The 27737-nt window shown below is 32.8% G+C and overlaps 2 protein-coding genes across 2 annotated transcripts; both read left to right on the plus strand.

The window, feature by feature from the left end:
• Positions 1 to 353: 353 nt before the first annotated feature.
• On the plus strand, positions 354 to 4255 carry LOC125063885 (glycine-rich protein DOT1-like). Its single transcript, XM_047670569.1, has 4 exons — positions 354 to 653; positions 908 to 1169; positions 2726 to 3107; positions 3360 to 4255. Exons 1-4 carry the CDS (start codon positions 393 to 395, stop codon positions 3373 to 3375), a joined length of 921 nt encoding a protein of 306 aa, XP_047526525.1. The 5' UTR covers positions 354 to 392; the 3' UTR covers positions 3376 to 4255.
• Positions 4250 to 27222, plus strand: LOC125063893. The gene is made up of 3 exons (XM_047670581.1): positions 4250 to 4255; positions 20747 to 20853; positions 26693 to 27222. The coding sequence occupies exons 2-3, from the start codon at positions 20805 to 20807 to the stop codon at positions 27007 to 27009; spliced, it is 366 nt and encodes a 121-aa protein (XP_047526537.1). The 5' UTR covers positions 4250 to 4255; positions 20747 to 20804; the 3' UTR covers positions 27010 to 27222.
• Positions 27223 to 27737: the final 515 nt, after the last annotated feature.

A 27737-nucleotide genomic window follows, 5' to 3' on the forward strand; every position in this document is an offset into this window, starting at 1 on the left:
TGTATAGGATTTTGTATAGTCTTCAATGTTTATAAAAGGAATGTCTTTGAAGCCTAAAAAAAAAATGCCGAACATCGTTACAGCGTCTCAACATACCAAGCAGCGTCCGGTTTTTTAGGAATAACCAGATACGTGCTCCGAGTGCGCAAAATTACTATGCAGGTCGCTGTACGTTTTATGTAGGTACGCTTCAGTTGTTGTTTTTATAAACTATAACAATACAAACATCAATGGAAGCATCACTCATTATTAGGTATTTCTCTGACGTCATCGTGAGAAGCGTGGTGTCCTGTTCGTAGACATTTATAAGCGGTCCGTGACGTCCGATCGCGTCTGATAGAATACAGCCTTATATATAGGTCGTCTGCGTGAGTCCTGCGCCAGTAATCACGATGGGATTCCATAGTGTAGTGAGCGTGCTGGCGCTGGCGGCGGTCGCCTTCGCCTCTGTGAATGATAACGCCCTGGGAGGCGGAGAACGAGTTTTTGTAGCTCCAGTTTTAGCTCCCCCGAGGGAAACGAGGACTCATGTTACGGATCGCTCGCGCCAGTTTCCAATATTAGTACTTCTCACTCAGGGAAATCAGCAGCCTAAAGTGTTGGAACCCCAAGCGAAGTCGTTAGGTGTAAATACACAACCTATTTATGTTCAGGTAAATATTAAAATATACAATCTTCGAATTCGAATTATTTTAAAGTTTTCATTATAAAATACAAAGTCAATCTTTAATCGCGTCCAAATATCACCGTAGTCAATTTTACATTTTTATTTATTTAATAAATTATTTTATTAAATATTTTCTACAGCGTACGTTTAATATGATCTTATACAGAGCATAATAAGGAAATCATATCAAGTGTTACCTACTCAATATTATTATCGTATTAAATAATATTTTATTTATAGAAACTAGAAGATCAAGAAAGACAAGTCCGTTCGAACAGACAAAAGCGACATCTTAAGAAGTTATTAGGTCTTGGAGGTATATCATTTGGCGGTGGATATGGATATGGCGGAGGCGGTGGATACGAGGGTAGAGGTCACGGTGGTTATGACGGTGGCTACGGTGGGCACGGTGGTTACGGTGGTCAAGGAGGATACGGCGGCCACGGTGGATACCAGGAACCATCAAAAACCATTGTTGTGAAAGTCATTAAAGAACATGGAGGTAATTTATTATTGTTTAATCCATAAATTTAAATTAAACATACATACATAAACATTCTAAACATTGACATTCAAATTCGAATTTTATTATTAAGTACATTACGCATCGCATTTAGGTAAAGATATAAATATATATATTCGCACAGAATTCTATATTCAAATGATTTCTAATGTTTTATAAAATAATATATTTTGTTGATTTATAAAAATAATCATATTAATTTAAAGGTGTCCTGAAATAATGAAGCTCAAATCAAATAAACCATATGCTTATAATCTCGTCCATAAATCAACATTTGCAAGCTAACTTTTATAATGAGATAAAGTAAAGTATTATAGCAGCGTTTGACTCAAAAGTATTCTTGACGAGCTGCCTCGCGAGTTTATAATTGCATAAAACGGTCGTAGCGTGATGTTACCTATATTCTTTATAACTTTCCTCAATAAATTGACTGCTTAATGGAAAATATTTCTTCGAATCGTGTTGGTAGAGCTGGAGATTGGTGCATTTAAGCAAACAGACTAACTTCTCACCTTATGTATTATATATACTAGCGAACTCGCGGCTTTACCGAAATTTATATAACTTTTAGCACAATATACAACCTTTGATTGATTCCCCATACAAAATTCCACGTCTCTTTACACACCTTTAAGAAATTATTTCCGTGATAAAAACTAACATATGTCTTTCTCCGGGACTCAAACATTATCCATACCAAATTTCATCTAAATCGTTTCAGCGATTTGAAGCTTGAAGAGGTAACAGACAGAGTCACTTTCGCATATATAATATTTGTAGGATTATAACACAAACATCATACATCCTTAAATTCAAAGGTCATATTAACAAATGGTATAATATGGATATTAAAACGATATTTTTTTCAAGGATTTTCTTTGTAATATATTTTTTACATTGCCAATATAAAACTGGTTACGAACCGTGAAACGAAAAACAACTTTTTGTCTTAAATTATAACATCTCTGATGTTTCATGCTTTGATCGTATAATTTATGATTTCGCAATAAATATAATTTAAATACTAGTGTAGTATAGATATAGTTAATTGCACCTTTATTGTATTGTGGTCAATAAAATAACATTGTTTAACTTAATTATTACAAAACAATAAGTTTTATATCTGATAATTAGATTTCTATTACAACACCAGCCGTTTACCCGATAGGATATCCTATTGAATAAGAATGCAACATTTGCCTTTTACTTATAAAGAAAATTCTAAATACGGATTTTCATGTTTATTTATTAAAAAATGACAAACTTCCATACAAAGTTTCTTCACCAATTTGAGTCTCTTGGCTAATACATTTTCAAAAATGGTGTAACGGTTATACTTTATAAATGCTAATTTTTATAGTTCTAACATAAACATGACGTCCCCGTCATTCAACATCAACATATTTAACCCCTAAGAAGAGGAATTTTGAAAAATACGATCTAAGTGCTAACCTACATTCCCTAATGTTTATCATTTTGTTCTTCTACGTAAATATGTATAATTGTAGTGTAATACAGAGTGTTTTAAATTTCAGGTCATCATGGAGGCGGTGGTTATGGTGGCAACTATGGTGGCAATTATGGTGGCAATTACGGCGGAGGTTCCATCCCAAGTGGACATGGCAATGGTGGTGGATACGGGGGTGGAGGCGGCGGCGGATACGGTGGTGGTTACGGCGGTGGTTACGGCGGTGGTTACGGCGGCGGTGGCGGCGGCGGTGGCGGTGGTGGCGGCGGCGGAGGAGGTGGAGGTGGTGGCGGCTACGGCGGCGGATATGGCGGAAACAATGGATACAGCGGCGGCGGACAACATGGTGGCGGTTGCGGCGGTGGCTGCGGTGGTAATTACGGCGGTGGTAGTAGTTCAGCAACAGCCACTGCCACAGCAACGGCTACAGCTCATGCGAATTCCAATGGGTAAGTGTTTTGTAGAGAAATTTAACTTTGAGATCTATCGGTATTAATTATGTAATTGAATTGTGTTGAAAAACCCCGACTTCAATATCACAGATTACACACAATGGAATATAATTAAAGGTAATCACACGCTTCAAATTAATTACCATCTTAATTCTTATAATCTTGAAACACATGTTAAAATATTCCATTTTAATTACATTACCGGTTTTCCTATAAGAAACCTAACGTATTTTTCTTTTTTTTTTTCAGGTACAAAAAACGCTAAATTAAATCAAAACGACTAGACGACTGTGTCAAAATAAGAATATTAAAAAAGATCTATACAGATTTTCGTTTAATATGTATATGTGAACTATAGTATATTATACTTTTATAGAAATAACAAAAAAACATTTAAAGGCTTTATTACTGAGTTAAACAGATTGACTTAAGTATAAATCTGTTAATATAAATAAATATTGTAACTATATTAATCTGACATTTTGGAACAAATCACAGCTTTAATTAAATATATGGTATGCATATTTAATTCCATTAATACACATTTTTTTTGTAAATTAATTTAATAATAATGTATAATTTTGAAAATAAATGTAAGGAATGCAATGTCAAGTACTTCATAACGCCATTTTTTAAAAATATTATTGGAATTTATTTAAACTTCGAATGAACAATATAATTTAAAAAAATCACAGGATATTATATCAATATTTACTATTATTAAAATAAATATATATAAAAAAAAAAATCCCTTTTTACTAAACCACTGTGACATTAATGACAGCTAATATATGTATTAAAATTTGTTTATAACTTCTTGTGAATCTGTGATTTGAATAAGAGAATAAATGTATTCTATTTTTTTAATATAAAGACTCTTTAATAGAACAGTAATCCTACAACAACTTAATTAACTGCCATTTATTCCTCGTTTGTAACTGCATATGATACGCGATTAAGTTAAATGTATTATAATTGTAGCATGATAGTCAATGTCTATGACGATGAATGCGCCTTACTACATGAATACTTGCTAATCATGTTCAAGTCTTATGAATGAAAAGAAAAAAAAATGTTAGCCTAAATTGACACTACTGTTCTATTTTTAATAAAAATAATTGTATTTGATTCGTGCGTGTACTCTTGTAATTGTTCAATCGAAATTATAATTTGACTGGAAATGTCATGCGCTTTTGTAATTAAATAAATATATTTTTATATATATGTATTTTATTTTGATTAATCTTGTAGTATTTTGAAGTAAATCTTTCATCAAAGGCTACACCAGACAATTTTCAATTATATTATAATTATTATATTTAACAATAGTTTCCTCTTCGAACAATAATAATTACCATCAGCCAGAAATGATTTATTGCGAGGCGTGGCGGCTAACCGCATGCAAATGTTCATTAAAATACACCTGCTACATAATCTTTGTGGCAAAACATACAAACCTGATTAAATACGTAAATATAATTCCAATAAAGCCGAGATGGCTTACAGCGGGAGCGGTTACGCTTGAATCTTAACCGATCTTTGCGGTATCATGCCCAAGCAAGCATCACTTCATCAATTTCCACGGGCTTAATTTGTGTTTAAAATTCATCTCGTTCGTCTGAAGTAAAGATTAAGAAGAAACCTGTATGTGTCTGACTTCAATTAAATTTCAATCATATGTATTCATAATATGTATGCCCGCATTGTAGACTGGAGTAAGCTCCAAACCTTTTCCTCTAAGAGAGAGAGGGCCTTAGCCCATCAGTGCAACGTATACAGGCTATTACTTTACTTTTTATAATAAAAAAAGTATTCCAATAAGTTCTAAATAGAAACTTAACTCCTTTATAATGTATATTCTTTGTTAAATACATTAAGAACAAATCCAATTCTTAGGTACAAGTAATAAGTAACGTAAATGAATACAACATAACTTTCTTTTGTCATAGTTATTTAAACTTAATTTCTAATTTGATTCTCTTTTTGTATATAATACTGATGCAAAATGATGGTAAATGGTGGCCACCCATAGCCATTGGCACTGTAAGAAATATTAACCACTGCCAAAGCGCCACTAACCTTGGGAACGAAAATATAGTAATCCGGTTTGTAGGATGAGTGAGCCAGTAGTTACACGGTCTTGCAAAAAGCCCTACCACAAAGTTTTTGTTTTATTAAGGCGAGGTCCGTTGCTGAGAAGACGTCGCGTACAATATATGGGACGGTACCTCTGGAATAGTTAAATTTGAGCGCATAATACAAGTTTAAATTTTTGTTTTCTTTGCAATTTTAGTAAGCAAATAAAACGGATTCCTAAAAAACTTAGTTTAATAAGTATTGAACACCTTGATATACTTTTCAATTAACTATTCTTGTTTTGAAGCAATAAAAAATGCTTCTAAAATGTACAAAGTTTAAAATTCTGATGATCTTCAATGGTGTATCGATTTCCTCGAACAGATTTTGTAAAACGTTTAGTATAAGAAAATATATTAAATCTATTTTTAAAAATGCGCGAACTATATTACGATTTTCGAAGACCATTTCGCCTTAATATGAATCTTGTGAGTTGCTTCGGAATGTACTGTTTTATTTTAGGAAATCAACCGCAACCACAAAAGCTCTATATTATATACAGTTTTATTCAAGGGATGTTAAGTTTCATTCAAGATCCTTCTGCGGTTTCGCTTTATAAACTCATGTTGTTTGTTTTGTTTTTACATAGTTCTTTCTTTTTCCACAGTCATTTGCATCCAAACCGCGTTGATTTTTTTTTGCTAATCTTGAATAAATACTACGCTTGGCTACGTTAAATTCGTAGATATTATTATTTAAGTAATATAATAATTGTATGACTCAATTGATATTTATTAATTACCTAATAATAAACGTATTATGTGTCTTATATATTCATTAATAATATACAATATTATTTAAATTATTATTTTCTTAAAACGCATCTCATGTTAAATTATCATATTGTTAAGTATAGTAAATTACACTATATATACACTATATAAAGGTTAGGTTGAAGGTATGAAGGTAATATTAATTTCCACTCGACTATACGTGTGATTTGCAAATACAGTGACAATGTACTAGGATTACTTAGGCCGATCACACACTTCGCGGTCAACATGACGGATAATCAAATCAGTCATCCCATCACGGAAAAGGTCCAGAGCATTCCACTAGTTCACGTGGAGAATTTATTAATTCATTGTATAATGGTTCGTGATGTCATTTTAATTTATTCGTTCTAAAATTACACCATCGATGACTAGATTTTATTAAAAAAATATATAGGAAAACAATTTAACGTCTTTTGATTTTTTTACTAAATGTAAAGTCACTTTGTTGATTTCATATAACTAACAAATCATAACCATATTTGAATTATTAAACTCAATGATCGGTGAGTCAAGATTTTTTCCCAACACTTTTTTTATTTGTTTTTGATGTAAAGTATTCACATTCTATTATGAATATTCACAATAACATTCATTGTATAAACGCCCTTATTATTTTAATTGCTTTAGTTAACCACTTCTTATTAATAGAGGCGGATATCAGACGATAGATACAGATGGCTGTAAAAACCACAATATTACTATCGGAAAATTATACCTGTCGAGCTGTCAAGCTATGAGAACTTTGTATCGGTCATCATCATTGAATTAAAGCTAAACAAAAAAATGATTCGATATATATTTTTTGTATTTCGATGAAAATACTTTTTGTCTCGATAAAATAATATAACTTTATACGCTGTAAGATTAGTAAAGTGGAGAAATAGTAAAAATACATTTAGAAAATCAAAAACATAAATTATGTTATTAAAAAAGGTCTTAATAGCCTGGACTGTGAATGTAAAAAACAAATATCAATCATAATAACTATAATATAAAATTATTGAATTGTCTGATTAATACATCACAATTAAATATTACAAATGATGTTTAACGTTACGTTTTTAAGCTCGAAACAAACACGTTATGTTCTGGTTTTAATATAAACAAAGCCATTAGTCACTAAGCACATAATAACAGGTATTTAATAAAACTACTTAACTTTATTTTTTCTCGTAGTAAACGTATTATTTAAAACAAGGTTGAATTTGAATCGGAGTTGAATCACATTTATTCCATATTCGCTAATTCAACATTCCATTTTCCCTGACATATTCTTGTAAAAACATCAGTTGGGTTTTGCAACGCCTTTTTATCTATTTTTTAGTTAACTCAATTAGTAAATAGTATATAAAGCCGAGATGGCCTAGTGGTTAGAACTCGTATATCATAACGATGATTGCGGGTTCAAACCCAGGCAAGCACCACTGAATTTTCATATACTTAATTTGTGTTTATAATTCATCTCGTGCTCGGTGGTGAAGGAAAACATCGTGAGGGAACCTGCATTTGTCTAATTTCAACGAAATTGTGCCACGTGTGAATCCACCAACCCGCATTGAAGCAGCGTGGTGGAATATGCTCCTAACCTTCTCCTCAAATGGAGAGGAGGCCTTAGCCCAGCAGTGGGAAATTTACAGGCTGTACATGTAAATACTTTACATTTTATTATATTTATTTTTTATATTACATTTTAATAATTTGATTTAATTATGAGTGTTAAACTGATTGTGTCAGCTCCTTCCTCAAGCGTTCGGTTCGCTAAGCTCTCTCTCTTCGCGACTACTCGACTCTGAATGACCGAGGAAGGTCACCATCAAACAAATATGGTATGGTACCACGGGTAAATTCCGGTAAAAGTGCAACTGCACTTTTTTCCTTGGATATTCGTAAGTCAAGTGGATCCAATGGCATCCCTCCGATTGTGCTACAGACAAGCGCTCCCGAGCTGGCACTAACTTTAACTCAACTTTTCCGACAATCCTACGCATTAGACGTCGTCCCGAACTCCCGAAAACTGCTTTAGTGCACCCGATCCCTAAAAAAGGCACCTAAGGTGCCCAACAGCTCAGACTTGTCAATTAGATAGCCTATAGCCATCACCTCCTTGTTTTCCAAGATAATGGATTAGAACTAGGTACGCCTAGAAGAACACCATCTGATAAGCGACCACCAGTAGGATTTCCATCGGGGTCTATCAGACGCTGATGTTCTAGTGTACCTGACGCATATATGGGCGGAAAGAGTTCAGTCCAAGGGGGAGGCATTAGCAGCAGTTCGGACATAGGGAAGTCCTTCGATCGCGTATGGCACAAAGCGCGTCTTTAGAAATTTCCTTCTTATGGGCTTCCATAGAAATTATGCAAATGTATCTGCTTTTTGGCAGATTGGTGTTCCACAAGGCTGCATACCCCCATCGTCTAAAACTTACAAGGCGTAAATTTGGCCTTACACGAAGTACTACTCTCACCTCTGGGCGAGTGCTCCCCAGTACCAGCTTCTTCCATTTGAATCTGCCTCGAATTATCGACGATCAAGCCCTTTCGACCTGCTTCATTATTTAGCTTTGTGTAGATATGTTGGAACACACTGCATCTGCTACGGCATTTTTCAAGGGAAATGTTCCGAGGAAAAGTTTGGATTAATCCCGGATGCTGAATTTCCCCTTTGGAAATTCGAATTATCATCCGCATAACATAGATATCCGAAAAGCCACAACAGCGCATTGTGTAAAGCGTTCCCTGCTTCGCAAAACGACTTTGTGAAACCTACATAACCTGCAAGCTCCTGGTGTTGCAGATGTCCAGGGGCGGTAGTTATTTTCCATTTGATGAATACTCACTTGATGCAAAGTTTTTGCCACCTACATAAAAAATATAACTTTATATTTCATAAGTGAAACTTTTCGAGCAATTAATCAATTGTGTGTGGTTGCTTTATCAAAAGAAGTAGGCGCTTAAAAGCATTTGATACTCTTCTATCCTATCACGCGAATTTTCACATAAACCCTATGCTAAATTGAAATATAATAAAATCACTGCTTTAATAGCGTGCAAAAATAGAATTTAACATAATATTTATTTACAATACGAACGATTAATATATTGAACGAGTCAACCGTTGATTTTATTATTAAAACAAATACCCAGCCTCAAAGGCATCAGATGTTTAATGTTTCTTGTACTGTGTGTAAAGAACGATGAGGAAATATGCTTATGCTCTATAAGCATATTTCCTCATCGTTTTTGTGTACAATACCTGAATACAAACTGTGCACAATTGCACACGTGGTTGCAATACCGACACGTATGCAACTGTGCCTCTCCTATAAAGATTTTCTTTAACAGCTTGGATCCAACCTTTCATGGGTAGTATAAGCAATATTGGAGCTCGAGGGTCCCTTCGGAATGTTTTTAGCAAAGTGAATATACTTGCAGTTGCTTCATAATTTCTTTACAACACGTGGAGGAAAGGTAAATTAATAACGAACTAGTTTGCAACTTCGAAAGTTAGATACATCTATCCTGGAGCAATTTAAAGCACACGTCAAAAAAAACATTGATAAATAAGGAATATTACTCGATACAAGAGTATATTAAAGATAAAAAATAAAAATGTAAATGCACCTTATTGACATACTCTGTAATTAAAGTGGTGGATAATAATAACTACTGAGTTTCTTGAAGTTCTTCTCAGTAGAATCAACTTACCGAATCAGTGGTAGCTTTACATGAATTCAACATGGTAACATGATGATTCAAAAGTTTTTCTGTGAGCCTACCAAGTACTACCACACGGTCGGAAATGTCAATCCAAAACTGAGGAGTGACAAAAAAAAGTTAGCGGATTTTTTTCTACAGAATATATAATACTAATGCACTGATTAAAATAAGCATTTCAACCACAGATTTAGAGAAGGCTAGATACCGCAAGCCGTCTGACCAAGCCCGAAGTTTGTGCTATGCACACACTTGATGCGCTACCACTTATATTGTGTTTGTATAATTGTACCAAGTAAATCATTCAATTGAGGTATAACCCACCATCAGTAAGTAATTTTGTTGTTATTAATTTTCATATATTTATTATGATGTTCAAGTATGGCTAGGACGACATCATCGTAGGTATAAAAAATATGATACGTTTCTTTTATACTATCTAATGATCATGCGGTATCTATTTATATCTAGTTTATTATTTGTTTGAGATGAATAGACTTCGACACGGTTTGGCCGATTACCATAGTATATGTTGAATTGCCCTTATATGTATTCTTTCATGGAAAGGGTTTTTTAAAATCCGATTTGTAGTAACTCGCCGCTAGATGGCGCTGAAACACTTTAACTTCTAAGCCATTCCACTAAACGCCAAATAATTGATAATAAATGATTAGCCTAGCCCCCTTATAATGTTATATAGAATCATTAAAGCTAATTAGATTATTTAAAATATAATTAACTGTTTCGTAACACTTTTGACGTCAGCATCGATACCCAGAGATACGTAAGCGCATATTATCACAATTACAATGTGTATAAAGAATATTAATTTATGTAGTAAGATATTCTTTTCAACATTTGTCGGGGTTATAGTAGATGACATTATTATCGATATAACTAAAAATAAAATTGTTTTGTCTATGGTTGGTTTATTAAAACTTACGACTCTATAAAGCCGATATGGCTCAGTGGATCGAACGCGTAGAACTTAACCTAAGGTCAAGAGGTCAAGTCTGGGCAAGCACCAATGACTTCACTTGATATATTTATGTTTATGAAAAATTAATATCGTCTTGTGTTGGCTTGTGAAGGAAAAAATCTCGAGGAATTCTGCAAGTCTGTATACGTGTGTTCACCAATCAGCAATGGAGTATGCGTGCTGGAATGAGCTTCATAGTTTTCCCTTAAGAGATTACGAGTCCTATACGCAGTAATGGACCATTAACAGATTGTTACTGCCGCTATGGAAATAAATAAACTATACCCTAACTACTACTAATAAACTTTATATATGAGTTGCATAGCTAAACGATACTTTGTCTCCTTCTTACCAATATAAAATTACTAATGACAAAAGGAGATAATTTGATATTGACACCATTCAACCGCTATGTAAAGTTGAATAGTAACGATAAATTAATAAGGAAGAAAAAAACTTAATAAAAATTCTTCATAACTATTATTCAAACACATAAAACTGTGCAATATAATATAATGAAGTATATTACATATGTATACATAATTGTATAAATGTATTCCTCATATAGTATCGAAGAAAGATAAAAAACACTCTGTATGTTAACAAAAATCCCGCATGACAATAATAGAAAGGTTATCTTCATTCTATTGCGCATAATTTTGTACTAAATATACGAAACACGAGATTTAGTACGCATCTTAAATATATAAACAATGGAAAAGAAATACTGATAACTGAAGTTCGGACATAAATACAATTTTACTAAGAAAAAGCTTTATCATAATCGCAACAAACAACAAGGTCATCATTTGCACTTTATAGCAACATTTAAAAAAATCATGATTTATAAGGAGAAACTTATATTAAAACTAGCTGAACCTTCGGCTTTACCCGAGCGAAATTTATGAAACACAAACTTCCAAACCCCGTTTTACCCCCTTAGGGGTAGAGTTTCGTAAAAATTCGTTGTGTCTACACCCTATAAGGAACCTACATGCCAAATTCCAAGTTTCTAGGTGTTATAGTTTCTGAGATTACGCGGTTAATCAGTGACGATTCAAAAGTGCTTGTAAAAGCCTACTTGAATAAAGTATATTTTGATTTTGATATTTTGAGTGGTATTTCGCTTTTATATAATATAGATTATTATTAAACAATTGTGATATTGGCAAAAACAAATCTTAAAATTAGGTTGATTATAAACTCCGAAACTCGGTCCCTTCGCATTTTCGATTTAAAAAAAAAACTCCGAGTTAACAGAGCTAGTTTTGTGTAAATTTTGAACAATCAAATATGTAAGATGCACTATTATCCGGATGTTTGCACTATTATCAGTCTTCGCAATATCCCTCGGCTTTTCGTGATTGGAATTATCAAATCATACGACGTATGTATGTACATACTCGTATATGCAGCAGCAAGAAGACTGTAATGATTTTGAGACAACTGATGAACGGTGGTCATCACTTCTTTATTTTTAATTTATTTTAGATACAAACTATTAACTCTAATTATAAGTCATTACATATACGACGTACTAGCTTCCGCCGGCAGCTGTTAATACATCCAAATCCAACCATGCCGTAGTTCAGCTGTTTTTGCTAGATAGAGTAACTAACACCCAAACATACCAACTTTCACATCTATACTTTACTCATATAATAAAAGCGATAGAAACTCTGTCTGTCTGTCTGTTGCTCTTTTACGGCCAAACCTTTGAACCATATTTGATAAAATTTTATATGAAGCAAGGTTGAACTCCAAAGAAAGACAAAGGTCTTTTTTAATTCTAACACGAGAGGACCAACTCCTAAAACGAGAGTGACACCGCGGGCGACAACTATTTTATTATATTAGTAAGATAGCTGAATAAACTCTGGACCGATTAGAGAGCTAAGATTATAAGTTCCTTGTGGCTGTAATACTGATTAATTATTCAAACCCGAATATAGCAGCAAAGTGTGTACTGATACAAAGTGATACTATATCTCGATAGAGTGAGTGAGTAGACGAGCAAACTCTTATCACCAGTAACAAAATACTTCCAGCGTATATCCAACATTATAGCTCTCGAATCAAAGAACCAAATTTTAATAGATTTTATTTTATTTTTGTCGTGATAGAGCCATACATTTTCGTTATATAATTAATTCATTATTAAGTCAAAATTTTCTTAATTTAAATGAAAATATGTTTGACTGAAAAGTGACTTATTGTTTCACCGACTTATTCATAATCATATTTTTTTACTGACGGATGGATGGATTCTTTAATGTTGGATAAGACTATTTCACATTAGTCACTTAAGCAGTGCTAAAATATTAAAATTTATTTGCCTAAAAGATGAGGGTGCTTTATACGGTTCAATTCCTGGTTGCTACTTCTAAGTACTAACATGAAATAATACGCCAATAAAACATCATATATGTTTATATATAATCAATCGTGATTTGAAATTGGCAGTCGTGACTTCTCAACAAAATATTTACTACATTATATACGTCGTACACATGCTATATATAAACGATCATTGTATCAAAATGAGGTCATGGATATATTTGCGAATTATAAACTGTCTTTGCTAACATTTTGCCTTCTTTAAAATTGCTTTGTCCGGTTCTAGTTTTTGTGTGATTCATGTCCTGAAGTCATTGTTCTGTACGTATTTTTGTTCATCTTTTTATCTAATATATTATTTAAAATATGAGGCGGAATTATCAAAATAGCGCTTTTGCCTCGTCTCTGATTCATCTTGTATCAGCTTATGCAGTAGATTATGCGTGATCTTTCAACTTTTGCGTCATTGCCTACATACATACATATTTAATTATATTAAATGCATGCTACTCATACGTCAAGCAATATCGTCAAAATATTATTATTTATGTGAAGAGACAGTTTTTCCCATTATGATAAGATTAATGCATAATATTTTTAATAGTTAGAAAAGCTCAGTAGTTAGAAAAGGTCAATCTCAAACGAATATCGCGAGCTGAAGTCTAGACAAGCTCAACGAGATTTTTCTATTGAATATTCTGAGGAATCCTGCATAAATAATTTATGCCATATGTTACATAGATATGTTTTTCATTTTCTTTCTCTCTCTCTCTCCCATCGACAACAATCTAACCCGACAGTGGCAAGGTCAGTTGTAAAAATTGTTGGAAAGTAAAACACAACATTATTCCTATTACCCGTCCCGGGTTGGTATTCACCTCATACGCAGCAATTAAATATTAATTTGAAAATATCTTATCATGTTTTAAACGATGATGTTTACTTAATATCTAATAAGGTAAAAGAGACCCGTAATATATGAAAAACATATTCATTGAAAATTTTGGCAGTTACAAAAACAAAGCAAAGAAATAATATTTAATGACAAAGATAATATTTGGAAATACCCGTAATGTCAATGATAAGAAGATATCTTACCTCTTACTAATATTATAAATACGAAATAGATGCGGATGGATGTTGTACTCGATTGCGTGATTACGCTACAACGACTGAACGGATCTAAATTAAATTTAGCACAGACATAAATTGTGACATAGGTTACAGTCTGGAATAACACATAGGGTACTTATTATCCCTAATACTAATGAAAATTTGAATATGAAAACATGTATGAATTTTCCTACTAGGAATATTTTGTTTTAACTCTTATTTCACTAACAATGTACTGACCTGTTTTGTTTTTGCCTATTTATATTACAAAACTATCATCCTAGACCTTTTTTATTATATCACTCGTTCGAATTATGTAAAACAATAAAATAGAAAATTCGTTCTACAAATAGGGTGATACGCTAGTCAGTGAATACACGTCTGCAAATCCTGTCTCACTCCCTTCTTGGGGCGAGGGATCCTAGCGCTGGTTCATAGTAAATATTTTGTTGACTGATTAGGCGGACTTAAACGGGCCACCTGATGGTAAATGATCGCCACCGCCCATAGACAATGGTGCTGTAAGAAATATAAGTCATTATTTGCATCGCCAATGCGCCACCAAACTTGAGAACCAATCAGCTTATAATACGTAGTATTGTTGTGTTCCGGATTCAAGGCTGAGAATACCAGTGATACTAAAGGCACCAGGGAAATAATATCTTATTTCCAAGCTTAGTGGCGCATTGGGAGTGTAAGAAATAGTAAAAATTTCTAACGGTGCCAATGTCTATGGGCAGTGGTGACCACTCACCATCAGTCAGCCAGGTTTGAAATGATGCCATTTAATGTTCTATGTAATGCCTAATAGTGTGTTAGTAAAATGTTTCAAAGGCACTTAAATAAGAATTAAGTTGCGCTTTTTATCCCAAAATTTATAGCCGTACCATTAAGTAATTTGGTTATTTTTATTACGGTATAAATAATTTCCTATAGTTACAGCACTTAATCAGCACTTACTCTTTGCTTATATCAGTATCACAGTTTTATTATAATTTTTAAACTTGATAACTAATTTTCTAAAAGTTTCTTATCTTGGCTTTTTTTAATCCCCTGAGATAAATCTAAAATCCCGTGGAAAAGAATCAATAAACTAAAAAGATTAGGTAAACAGACATTCTAAGCACCGGGGAGTCCCACATATGCCCGACTTCATGTGGGGAAAATTCTTAAGAGCATGTATCCTGCGAGAAAAATAAATAAAATAATAAGGGTAACGAACAAGTTATAGTAACAATTCATAATATGCGACCACATTATTCATAGTATGTAAGCATTGGGCACTATAGGTGGCAAACCAGCAGGAGGCTCACCGGACGCGACGGAAGTGACTCCCACCGCCCATGGACACCTCCAACAATCGGGTATTGTAGGTAAACGTGACGCAAAGTCAAAGATCATCAAGAGATCAAGCAGGTCGGAAAGGGCTTGATCATCGATAATTCGAGCCGCTCTGCGTTGAATGCAGTCTTATGAATAAAGCTGTTACCGGGAAGCACACCAAGCTTTTTAGATGCCAATTTGGCTTTTCCTTCTGATTTAGAGCGGAAATAAACGAGGTTTAATTGGACTAGGTTAAGCCGGCCTCAATCCTAGAATTTTTTAACAAAGATTCGATTTCAGACACAAATGTTTGGATTTACGTTGCCATGTTCCCGCGAAATATCTGAATATCTCGTGATGATCTGAACTGAAATTCAGTAGTACAGAGTAGGAGTGTTTTTTTTTGTGACAGATTTTTTTACCGGTATTAAGCGTTAATTATGAAATTATAAACCTCATTTAAACCTAAAATCTTCAGTTAAGTTCTGAATATGTAATCATAAAACGCCATCTATTGTTATTAGACATAACATAAATGGAAATAAAATATCTACTTATTACAAAAATAAAAAGGAATGCAGTTTGACACGATTAGCCAAATCAATATTTTTAAATATTCGACAGATGCAATATTTAGGTCGAAACTGTTTTAATACCAAGAACATACATCATTATTTTAGACAATGCTTTGGCTAATTGAACAAGTGCAAAGTATATTTGGTAGGTAAACTGGTAGAAAAACTAATATTTGCGTGCAAGTCCGCCTGACCTCAAACCGGCAAGCAGTAATACTAAGTATTTCTGTGTTCTGGTTTTATTCAACAGCCAGTGTAACTAAAGGCATCAGAGTCTTAACATAATGTTATCTTAGATTTTCGCGATTATTACACATTGAAATAAAACTAGTTTTTAACGGATTTAATCGCGTATATTAATTATTTTAACATCCCGACGTTTCGAGCACTTTGCAGTGTTCGTGGTCACGGGCAGACTAAGGTGACATTTGTCTGTTCGAATTACTAAATTAAATTTTTAATATTAAAAATTTAAAATCCCAAATCCAACAGACTGCAAGACCTAAAGATACAGTTAGTGCCTTCTGCGTGCAACCGGAACGCTACTCAAGATATCAATTAAGAAATCGTTGGCGGTAGTTGTAAATAATATTTCTTTTGTAATTCGAACAGACAAATGTCACCTTAGTCTGCCCGTGACCACGAACACTGCAAAGTGCTCGAAACGTCGGGATGTTAAAATAATTAATATACGCGATTAAATCCGTTAAAAACTAGTTTTATTTCAGAGTCTTAACATCTCCAATTTCAATTTCATTCCCAAGATTTTTGACACATTGGAGATGTAAGGAATGGCCAATATTTACTAAAACCAATGCATATGCGTTCATGACCACATTACCACCACTTGGCCTACTTGCCCGTTCACCTACCATCAAAACAAATTTACGATTTTCACGAATTCGCCAAAAATCGAGCATAAATCAAACATTCACTCAACCAGTCTATGAAATAGAAAGGTAATTCTTACCTGTGGTTATTTTAATACGTGATACAGAGTTTACTGGTATAATATTAAGCATATAAAGTATTTAATTATTTTTATTTGCATATAATATTAAAAAAGAATCATAATTTGTATAAATGAATAGAATAATCGTTACATCGACCATACGGCACGACTTTAATGACTGTCATGTCATTCACTATGACATTGTTACTCGGATTGCGAATTTTTACAGTTTTCCTTATATCTGTTTTCATTTTAGACTTAGGATCAATGCATTGCGATTTTTGCGAACACCAATTTCACCAGCAACACGTCTAGATGATATACCTACCTATTAATTATGCATGATGTATTTTCATGGTTTTTGCATTAAAAAGTTCAAACAGAATTGAAGTATTATTACATAAGAAATTCCCTGTATGCTATTTGATACATAACAACGACATACTCAAATTCACTTTCAGTGTTTCATATAAGTGAATCTCGTAGCGTAAAAAAAAATATTCATTAATATTTAGAAAATATACTATTTCTTATTCGTATGACAATTCTAGAAGGAGTTTGTATGTACAAGTTGCACGTCGCCTTTTCTATGACCTTAAGCAGTTCTTATGTGACAACTTGATAGACTTACGGAATTTTTAACCTTAAGTATAGCTATGTTTAAACATGGTAACTGTAAAGATATAAAAGTTTTATTGCCGTTTCATCTGTACGGATCATTAGCTATAGTCTTAGTGGTTGGGAGCGGTCATCGCTCGATCAAGGGTCGTCGCACCTGGAGCCGGCCTTACAGCTGACCTTGTATTATGCAACCATTGATGATTTTCGTTACAAAAATCGTAATATTTGTAATTTTTTACCTTAAATTCTTATATAGCTTTATCTTTTGATTTTTGTACAGTATTATATTTTTATTTTATACCGTTCTCGAATCGTTGTGTTTTTCCTGAACTTCCTAACCAAATCGTTCTTCTCCGATCGAGTTTTTCGACAGTGACATATAAGTAATTATTACTTTGTTTAAATGGCGTTATTTTATTTTTATTTTTTTGCCATATAGGTCTGGGTATATAACACCATATATGTGTTCCGATTATAAGGCTAAGTAATCCAGTATAAATACGGCATGTATTTATAGAAGGCACAAATCATGTAAGTTGTCAATAACATCTAGGTTGTTGACGCATTGGCGATGTAGGGAGTGTTTAAAATTTCTTAAGGCTTAATTTAAAATCTCCACGGGCATCAACCTGACCACTCACCATCAGGTATAGTTATTTTATAAAAATATTTGTTTTGTTAATTTCTTCCGACATTGTGTGTGGATCAAATCACTAAACGGATTTTTATCCATCTAATATTGAGATAAAATTTTGCACACATCTTTGATACTGGTGGTAATTTATGTACTAAACTCCATTCGATTTAGAACATTGATAAAAATAACCTTAGTTTTAAGAGGTTTTTCATAACATTCCAAGCTTACTTGATAACTAATGAATTAAAACCCCAAAGGATAAATGGCAACTCTTGTGCCATCAACATGTTGGTAATGAATATTTCTGTAATTACCTTAACTTGTCCTTGTACCTTGTCAACAAAAAAAAACATTTTTTTTTATGTTCGGTGAATTTCCGTAGGAATTGCAAGCACAAAAAGGAACGATTATTTTATGGTAACCATATCTGATGATGTGATGGTAATTTATTGAAATTTTTGGACCTTAACTTAGTCACGTCTGTTTCAAAATAATGCTGAAAAAAAAAATTAAACAAAATAATATTTATTCGATCGATCTAAAAATAACTTTCTAGTTATTTTCCTCCATACTCGATTATCGTGCCAAAAGTCACAATAAATTCATCGTACAGTACGTCACTAGAAAGCTCATAATTTACAATATAGACTTTCTCGAGGCTTTTAATACAACCTTGTTAATATGAATGGCTTAGGTACATTGCACGTGTATATGAATATATATATAAATTGCAGAAAGAGGTAAAAAAATCGTTAAAAATATTGAAGAATTGTACTCGTATTAGGATAACTTATACTTAGATTAAAAAATTTGAACGGATACAATTTCTGAAACAAGACTACTGCAGACCCGTATTAAACGACAGAATTCTTAGAATAGCTTGAGTGTGACCAGTTTATACAACACTATTGCCTTATAAAATAAAGGGCAAGGCGATTATACCGTGCACAATATAAATAGATTTTGACCTGTATTACCAGCTCTTAGATATTTTCTATAACGTGTAATTTTGTTATAATAAGGTATTGACTATATGTCCATATATAAATATTATAACAGACTGTCGGTTTGAGAACAGGCTCGTTAGACCGCAAGACCCGATCCTGGGTTCAAAGTTCAAACCATAAGCCGATTTAGTAACGGGTTTTTCGTCCAGAAATTCTAAATAGCACCCCAGATTTCGGAAAAAACGTATAGCCGTTGGTCACTGGACAGGCCTTGACTATCTGGTTCTGTCAGCTTTCCCTCTCCATTAGATTATATGAGTAAGGGAGTGCATTTGTATTTGCGCACACACATCTGCACTATAAAGTATCCGAGCAGATAACTGTCTCTCATAAGTACCACCGCCGTGGCCGAAATCGGTCCCAACATTATCATCAAAGTTTTTGAAAGAAAAAATACAATATTACCAATACATACACGAACTAACATAACCATAATATATACTACTAAGCATTGGATACTTAACAGTGATATTGTTTAAAATTAATGAATTTTTAAATGAATTATTTTATGCATGCGTAGTTTATAGTTTAATCTTGGGGTTTTTTAAGGAAACCGTAGCCGCATCGATTTGTTTACAATAGATATATTCACTTCGATGAACTTTTGAGCCCTTGGTTTTTGTAATTATATAAATAATAATAAAATAATTTTAACGATAACATCAAAGTATTACTATTACAATTTCATAGTAATTACTTAGTATCATTTCTTAACACAGCGATCACAATATCGTAATTGAATTTTTACCGATATATTTCTAGCTTAACCACCGTATATGTGTGTGTTATAGTTTTTTTTTTTATTTATTCTTTATTGCACACTAATACTTAAACTTAATATGATATTTGGATAAACAAAAGTTGCCTACGGTGCAACAGGATTATCGCTAAAGCAACGATCTCTTCCAAGCAACCTTCGAGCCGAAAACTGGTTGTTAGATACATGTGGGAAGAGATAAAGTTATTTTAAATTGCGAATAAGTAATACACTTTTATAACATACCTTTATTTGACAAATATATATTTGACAAATGCCACCATAGAATATACTGATTCATCATAAGTATATCCTAATATTGGCTAACACACTTGGCACTTCGTACAAATGTTTGTGGAACAAACAGTCAATTGACAAAGAGTTCAATTTGCATCCATGAAGATGTTTGAACAAATTAAAATTAATTGTAATAATACATAGAATAATAATAACGTAAGTAATAGATGTGAAATTTCAAGAAAATACCGAAAATTAATATTGTCAGAATTTTAAAACTTACAAAACCTGTAAGCTCTTTGAAGTATAGATTTCACAGAAATCTTAATCTCAATCCAGAGTTAAGTGTATTCTTGTACCTGGTATCTAATTTGCATGAGGAAAGTTGCATCCCGCGGGTTCAAATAAACCGCACGCCTCACGTTTTTAATCCGGTTCCGTGCGCCGGCGCATCACTCGCAATCTCGCAGCCGCGGCCCGCGCTTGCTCACAAGTGAAATTTTACTGGTAAATCGAGAAATATTCGCAATGTACAAATCATTAATTCTCGTGTGTTGTTTGTGCGTAGTTTTAATCGGTGAGTTGTTTTATTATTTTTTTCCTATTTATTTATTAATTTCATTGTTTAATAATTCATACTTTAATAATGAATCTGACTTTAATAGACATTTTTATTGAAATGCATAAATTTAATAAATTGTTTTATCAGAAATTAATTATAAAAAAAAAATATTGTATAGCAAACCAGTCCAAACAACAGTATTAAAAAAAATATAATTTACCAGAAAACTAACTAAACCTTTAAATACTTTTAATGGCGTTTATTTAGTAATTGTTATACTAAAATTTTAAATTTATATTAAAATAAATTAATAATACACCAAAATGGGAACATAAACTACAATTCTTCTCTTTGATGGAAATGGTTTTCAGTGCACTCTTATAAAAATATAATAAAAAAAAAATCAATAAGTTGAGAAATAATTTCTTATTGACCAAATCAATTGTCTACTTATATGGAACTATAAAATAAACTATTAAAATAAAAATATTTTAAATATAATCATTAGATTTATGTAATCAATTAATCCTACCAACGTAATACGTCGATAAGTCTAATAATTATGTCACTAGATAAATGATTTGCTAGTTACAAAGATCAAAAAGTTCAGCGAAAGACAGCTTTATTTTATGGCAACAATGATAACGAAATGAATCTGAGACGCGCATAGAACTAGACGAGACATTACAATCAGATTCAAACAATCAGATCAAAAATAGGTCGCGAATAAAAGCGAATATAAGTAACAGCATTAGAGTGGTGACATGTGTTGAGTCAATTTTAATTATTTATATTGCAGATTCAAGAAGGAAAGAAAGATTATATTAATTCTAATATTCTGTTCCTAGCTTTATATATTTTGTTATGCTATGATTCGTTGCCATTTATACTCGTATAATTAGCAATGCTTTCGAAAGAAATTTTCGTTTACAAATTAGTTAAGTTATATTAACTAAGTTATAATATCATTGTAATAAAAATAATATACACTATTTAAAATTACAACTAATAAATGTTAATAAAGAAATTTAATATTATTTACCACGTCTTAGATTTCTGTTAAAAAAATAACGTTTAAAACTTTATTTTATACGCACTTTGCTCAAACTCAAACTCAAATTCCTTTATACAATATAGAAGCATTACTTACTTATTGATTGTCAATGAAACACCACCACCGGTTCGGAAAAGAAAATACCCTGACCTGAGAAGAACCGGCGAAAGAAACTCAGAACTCAGTTCCTTTAATATATCTACTATAAATAAACAATATTACGAAAAATAATAGACCGCTTGAATTGATCATTACGAAACACATTCTTATATTTAAATTCATAATATAAAAATTTACTTTATTTAAGTATGCTTCTGTTTTCTGTCTGTCTTCTTCTTTGAATCGTCCGTTTAGGATTATATCAAAACGAATGCTATAAAGCTACCACCGGTTCAGATTGTAAATTCTACCGAGAAGAATTCATTTCAAACCCAGTCAATTTTATTTACATCCTGCCTATAAGTCAACAAGTACTAACTTCACGCTTTTTTATCTAAGTATATTATATATATAAGCGGATAAAAAACGTCTATATTATTTAAAAACAAAAACCTTATGACTTGCTAATTAATACGTTTAATCCATACTTTTCAAGTTTTAAGTCACGACTGAATCTTCGCATTTAAGTCGTGATTAATCTTTTCCGTGATCGTGCGCCCGCACAGCATCATTTTTTTATCTTATAACACCTAAATGTAATCAATTAAACACATTGATATTAACAATAGCGCAAATTCCAAGCATTATTAACAATTATGTGCTTGAATAAGCTTGTTAACGATTTCTAAAGATCTTTGAATTATGAAATGCTCTTTAATTTTACCTAAGGTTAACTTTATATTGAAGGTTGTTAATATGTAAAGTTACATAGTTTTCCAAAATGATACAAAGTTATTGTAATTGTAATGTTATTGTTATTTGTAAAATAAACTTCATTTCAAATCAAATTGTAAAACGCATTAACAACTTTAAGCTTCGATAGAGTATCAGTATACAGAAATAATAATATACTTTTTAACTTTAAATAGGCATCAAACTATATATAAAAAGAGTTTATGCACAGTTATATTTGGTTTTAAAGTAATAACAGGTACATAAAAAAATTGCAAATATTTTTTAAAAAATCTTTCTATGTAATTTTTAAATATAAATATATTTCATATAACGTCAAGGCCGAATGTTTAATGGTAACAAAAACATTAAGCTTACGCATCGCATAAAGCTCAAAAGCGTGAAATGATATCATCGCTATTCTGAGAAAGGTATAAAACGGAAAAGCATTATAACCGATGTCGGCAAATAAATTAGTGTAGATACTAAAAAAAAAAAACTAATTGGTCTGGCTCATTTTAACTTCGTTGTTAGGTAAAAAGCGCTATAAATTCAATTTATTTTACAACGCTCTTATTGTTTCGTTTTACGTTGAATTAAGACGAAGATAAAAAGCAATGGAAATTATTATATACAATTTGCAACGGTAGGGTAAAGGGAATTGGAATTTAATAATAATGGGAAAACAAACAAGATCGACCTGTTTCAAGTCCAGTTACACATCACTGGATAGGACAATGACTTTTATTACTACGTGCTAGGTCATCCAGCGGTAAGAAAAAAACTAACGCTATTACGACAATCCAACAAGCAGATTGATCTTAGAAATATATAATACCATAATTGGCTCTGAATGTAAAATGTACATAAATAATCATGTAGATAGAACCTATGTCTTTTTATAGGCACACAAATGTGCCGACTATAGGTTGTGATCAATCACCTCCTATGTAATAAAAAGTATGATAATAGTTATCGCCCGCGACTTTGCTCGCGTTTTAGGGTTTAGTTGTCAGCCTTTCTTGAAGAAAGGCTTAGGCTCTTTCAAGCTTGATTCATACCGAATTTCATCAATTTCGCTACAGTGGTTTTGCTACGACAGACAGAAAATCGGACCGACAGACAGAGTTACTTTCGCATTTGTAATATTAGATGGCCCAGGGGTTAGAATGCGTGCATCTTAAGCGATGATTTCGAGTTCAAACCCATGCAAGCACCACTGATTTTCATGTGATTAATTTGTGTTTATAATTCATCTCGTGCTCGGCGGTGAAAGAATACATCGTGAGGAAACCTGCATGTGTTTAATTTCAACAAAATTCTGCCACATGTGTATTCCAACAACCCGCATTGGAGCAGCGTGGTGGAATATGCTCCAAAACCTTCTCCTCAAAGGAAGAGGAGGCCTTAGCCCAGCAGTGGAAAATTTTAAGGATATTAATGTAAAAAATGTAATTATATAAATATAATGCAATAAAAATTAAATTAAAAACTTTTGTAAAACTCATTTACACAAAGTAAATAAAAATCAGTGTCATGAAAAGAAATATAAAATAAGCAACCATCGGTACGCAAGACGAGTTAGAAATCCGCTACTGCACACAGAAATCCGTATCGAACTAAACTACAAATCGTTATTTCTCGTGTTTACTCTGAAAATCATCTTGACCATTTTTAGATAAGAAATCTTGTCTGACTTAACATTTCACCTTGTTGTCCTACATTTGAATCTCGAATACAGCAGCTAGAATAATATATACATACATATATGTACATACAGTTATATATAGTCATATATTAAGTTATTAATTATTTTTATTTCATAACGAGGATAGAAATAAGAATTATAAGAAAAACATTATTCAGATCTTGAAAAGTATTACAAAGTTAATATATATATAGATATGAAGAGGTTTCCTTATAAGTATCAATACTTTTTTATATTTTATACAGCCAAGCCAAACTCTAACTAATAACTCTTACTAATGGCTATGCTAAGTGCGAGTGTGAGTAAAAGCTCGCAAGGTTTCTAATGAAATTAAATACAAAGGAGCCTATTTCGTGGAACACAATATTTTTTAGTTATTTTTAAAATCTTAACCCAGACTTAAAAATACGAATATAAATCTTGGTATCAATAATTTTGAAGTAAACAAAATATGGTAAATTTAAAGGCAAATTAACAACATTTACTGTAATGGCGCTTTAATGAAACCTCAATAGAATTCGTTTTATAAATCCTTTTCTCAATTCAACTCAACTTCTATGATTATTTTAATCGCCAATCAATCTTCTAAGATAGCATATCAGTTTGAATATAATTTAAAATTACCCATTGAGAATCTCGGTCAACAGCCAACTAGCAATTGGTGAAAGATGTATAAGCCTAACGACGCTACCTTCGATAAACTACTTTTAAAGTCCATTCCAATATGTACCTTATGGTATTGATGTCAAGATCAAAATCGATTTCATATGTAATGTTATGTTTTAGAGAAGTGCAAGAGTACAGCGATTACAGTTAGCATTTTGACAAGCAAAAACTCAGCCTCGCGGCGCTGGACCGTTAGATGAAAGTCGCGTACCTACGTCCGCGCAGTGCTTTTAACATAGTACTGCTAAACAACGCGCATCAGAAAAATCTATGCACGGGAAAGTTGTACGTGACACCTTGATAGAAGGCTTGGTTATGCGTGCGCAATTATATAAATGTTGGCAGCTTGGCCTTCATACAAAACACGCCGAAATGTGATAGGTAACCAATAAATGAGAAGCTCGAATTCTTTTAACCGGTATAAAATACTCGGTCATTGCACTGAATATTTCGTGAATATATTTAAAGCAAATAAAGAGTTATTAATTGGAGAAATTATTATGCAAGGTAAAAAAAGATGGAGTTGCATGTTGCGTGTAACACTTCAACTTTTTTAATAATATTAATTACCAAGTCGATAAAAATCCACTACAATTTTTTCATCGTTGTTTTTTTTCTCATAAAATCCTTAATTTGCATCGCATTTGTATGTTAATACATTTTTTTTTTATTTAAAAGAGAGGAAATACCTACGGTATACATTCACTGGTTGAACGACCGAACTAACAAGGGAAGCGGTTAGAACAAGTCCTGGCCTATCTGAAGTCTATTAGTAAATTTACGATGCACGACATATACGCGTGTCCAGATCTCATCTTTTGACCTCCGCGTAGTGTATCTGTATTGTATAATTCCATTATAATTAGACAATTGTGTATTTTATAATACAAGGACGGCTGATAATATGTTCTTAGTATTAAAATTAAATTAAATTGTTCTATATAAATGGGATGCCATTAGGAAGTAGTAAATATCCTGGCTTAAGTTGCTAAAAAGTTTAGAAAATGTCTGTGTATATTTTATTTACACAATTATATCATCAATTAAATATGTCAAATCTATCCAAACGATGAAGGGAGCATATTGATTATATTTTAACGATGTCACTTGTAGGACGTAAGGTTCCAACAGAATATAATAAATTCGCACCATCACAACTAATGGGTGTTGGATTTTTTCATTTGTTATGGACCATCCAACAACCAACCCCCGCATTTAGCGAACAACAACCTAGGGGGAAACTAAACTAAAATCAAAAGCACCATCAAAGATACTTGGCGTCACTCTCAGGCTTACGATCGACAGGCGGCAGTAATAATAATCTGCCAAATACTTTCCCTTGCAATACATATACTTATAAAGGCAAGTTTATGACGCTATTAAATTAATACTTGTTATAATTTAATTTCGACCGATTTCAGTAGCGACAACCATTCTCAACAGACAATGGTCGACGACTAGATATTCTAGTGAACACTCGAGTTAGACGACAAACAAAAACTTACTTACTCTCATAATTCAACTGAACGTCAATCCGACGCAAATTTTGTATCAATAGATAATTTTTCATGACATCAAAAATCTATCCTTTGCAGAGTGTCGGCCCAGTTGGCAGTACTTACCTGAAGTGCCAGGCTACGTTCCAGTTTATATTCGCAATGGGGACACACCGTTAGAAGAGATCAATCCAGATTTAGCAGAAGCCTTTCACGCGCTACCTATAGGGCGTAGCGCAGGGAAACATTTAGACGCAGCTCCTGATACCCCAGAACAAGCTGACCAACCGCAGCCAGAGGAAATTCCGGAACCCGTTAATAATTCCAGCATCGAACGACGCCCCTTCGAGAAGAAGCAACTCGAGAAGAAGAAAAAGGCCAGCTTCGACGTCACTAAGCCCGTCGAGCGTAGATAGTTTCGCGTACTTAATATATAGTTATAATGTTGAACGAGTGAGATTAATTTCGGCCTCTCATGTCGGACTTCAGAGTTCAATGAACTCATTTTACTTGCCTATTAGCATATACTGTTACTTATTTATAAAAAAAAAAAAACCTTAAATGTAAAAAAAAAGACACTCAATCCTGTATACTCTTATAATTACAAATAAATATTATTATTTATTTTGTGAAGTTGTTTTACTTCATCCATAAGAAGTCTTTAACGAAATTATAGCATTTTTTATTATTTCTTCGGAATTTAGTTGCTCCGCCTGATCTCGATGTACGATCATTAAAGCCAAACCAGTGAGTGACCAGTGACCTCTCCCTCCTATCTTATTTCTGCCTTTAACCTCTTTAGGGTAGAGAAAGACCTTTCAGGGATTGCATTCGACTCTGGGACAATAAAATGGTAATGGTGAAAATATTCCACCCAGCACTGAAATTGCTGAAACCAACTATCATCCCGATGGATTGTTTTTGGGGCCTACACGCGACACACTCCGTCAGGGTATAGTGCACCGTGTCCACCACACCACTCTCGACATATATATTTTTGTTTTCAGGACAGTCTTAAATTTAGAAGAAATTTAAATTTAGCAAATTATTTAGTTCACAATAAATATTTAAACAAAATGTGTAGTTTCAACACTACCTAATGAGTAGAAAATTTTCTTAGTGGTAGGGCTTTGTGCAAGCCCAT

This window comes from Vanessa atalanta, chromosome 1, assembly GCF_905147765.1.
Source record: "Vanessa atalanta chromosome 1, ilVanAtal1.2, whole genome shotgun sequence".
NCBI classification, from domain to species: domain Eukaryota; kingdom Metazoa; phylum Arthropoda; class Insecta; order Lepidoptera; family Nymphalidae; genus Vanessa; species Vanessa atalanta.

Coding starts and splice junctions, on each gene's coding strand:
- LOC125063885 (XM_047670569.1), top strand. CDS start 393: ATGGGATTCCATAGTGTAGTGAGCGTGCTGGCGCTGGCGGCGGTCGCC. Junction 654..907: donor CACAACCTATTTATGTTCAG/GTAAATATTAAA, acceptor TTTTATTTATAG/AAACTAGAAGATCAAGAAAG. Junction 1,170..2,725: donor AGTCATTAAAGAACATGGAG/GTAATTTATTAT, acceptor TTTAAATTTCAG/GTCATCATGGAGGCGGTGGT.
- LOC125063893 (XM_047670581.1), top strand. CDS start 20,805: ATGTACAAATCATTAATTCTCGTGTGTTGTTTGTGCGTAGTTTTAATC. Junction 20,854..26,692: donor TTTGTGCGTAGTTTTAATCG/GTGAGTTGTTTT, acceptor TATCCTTTGCAG/AGTGTCGGCCCAGTTGGCAG.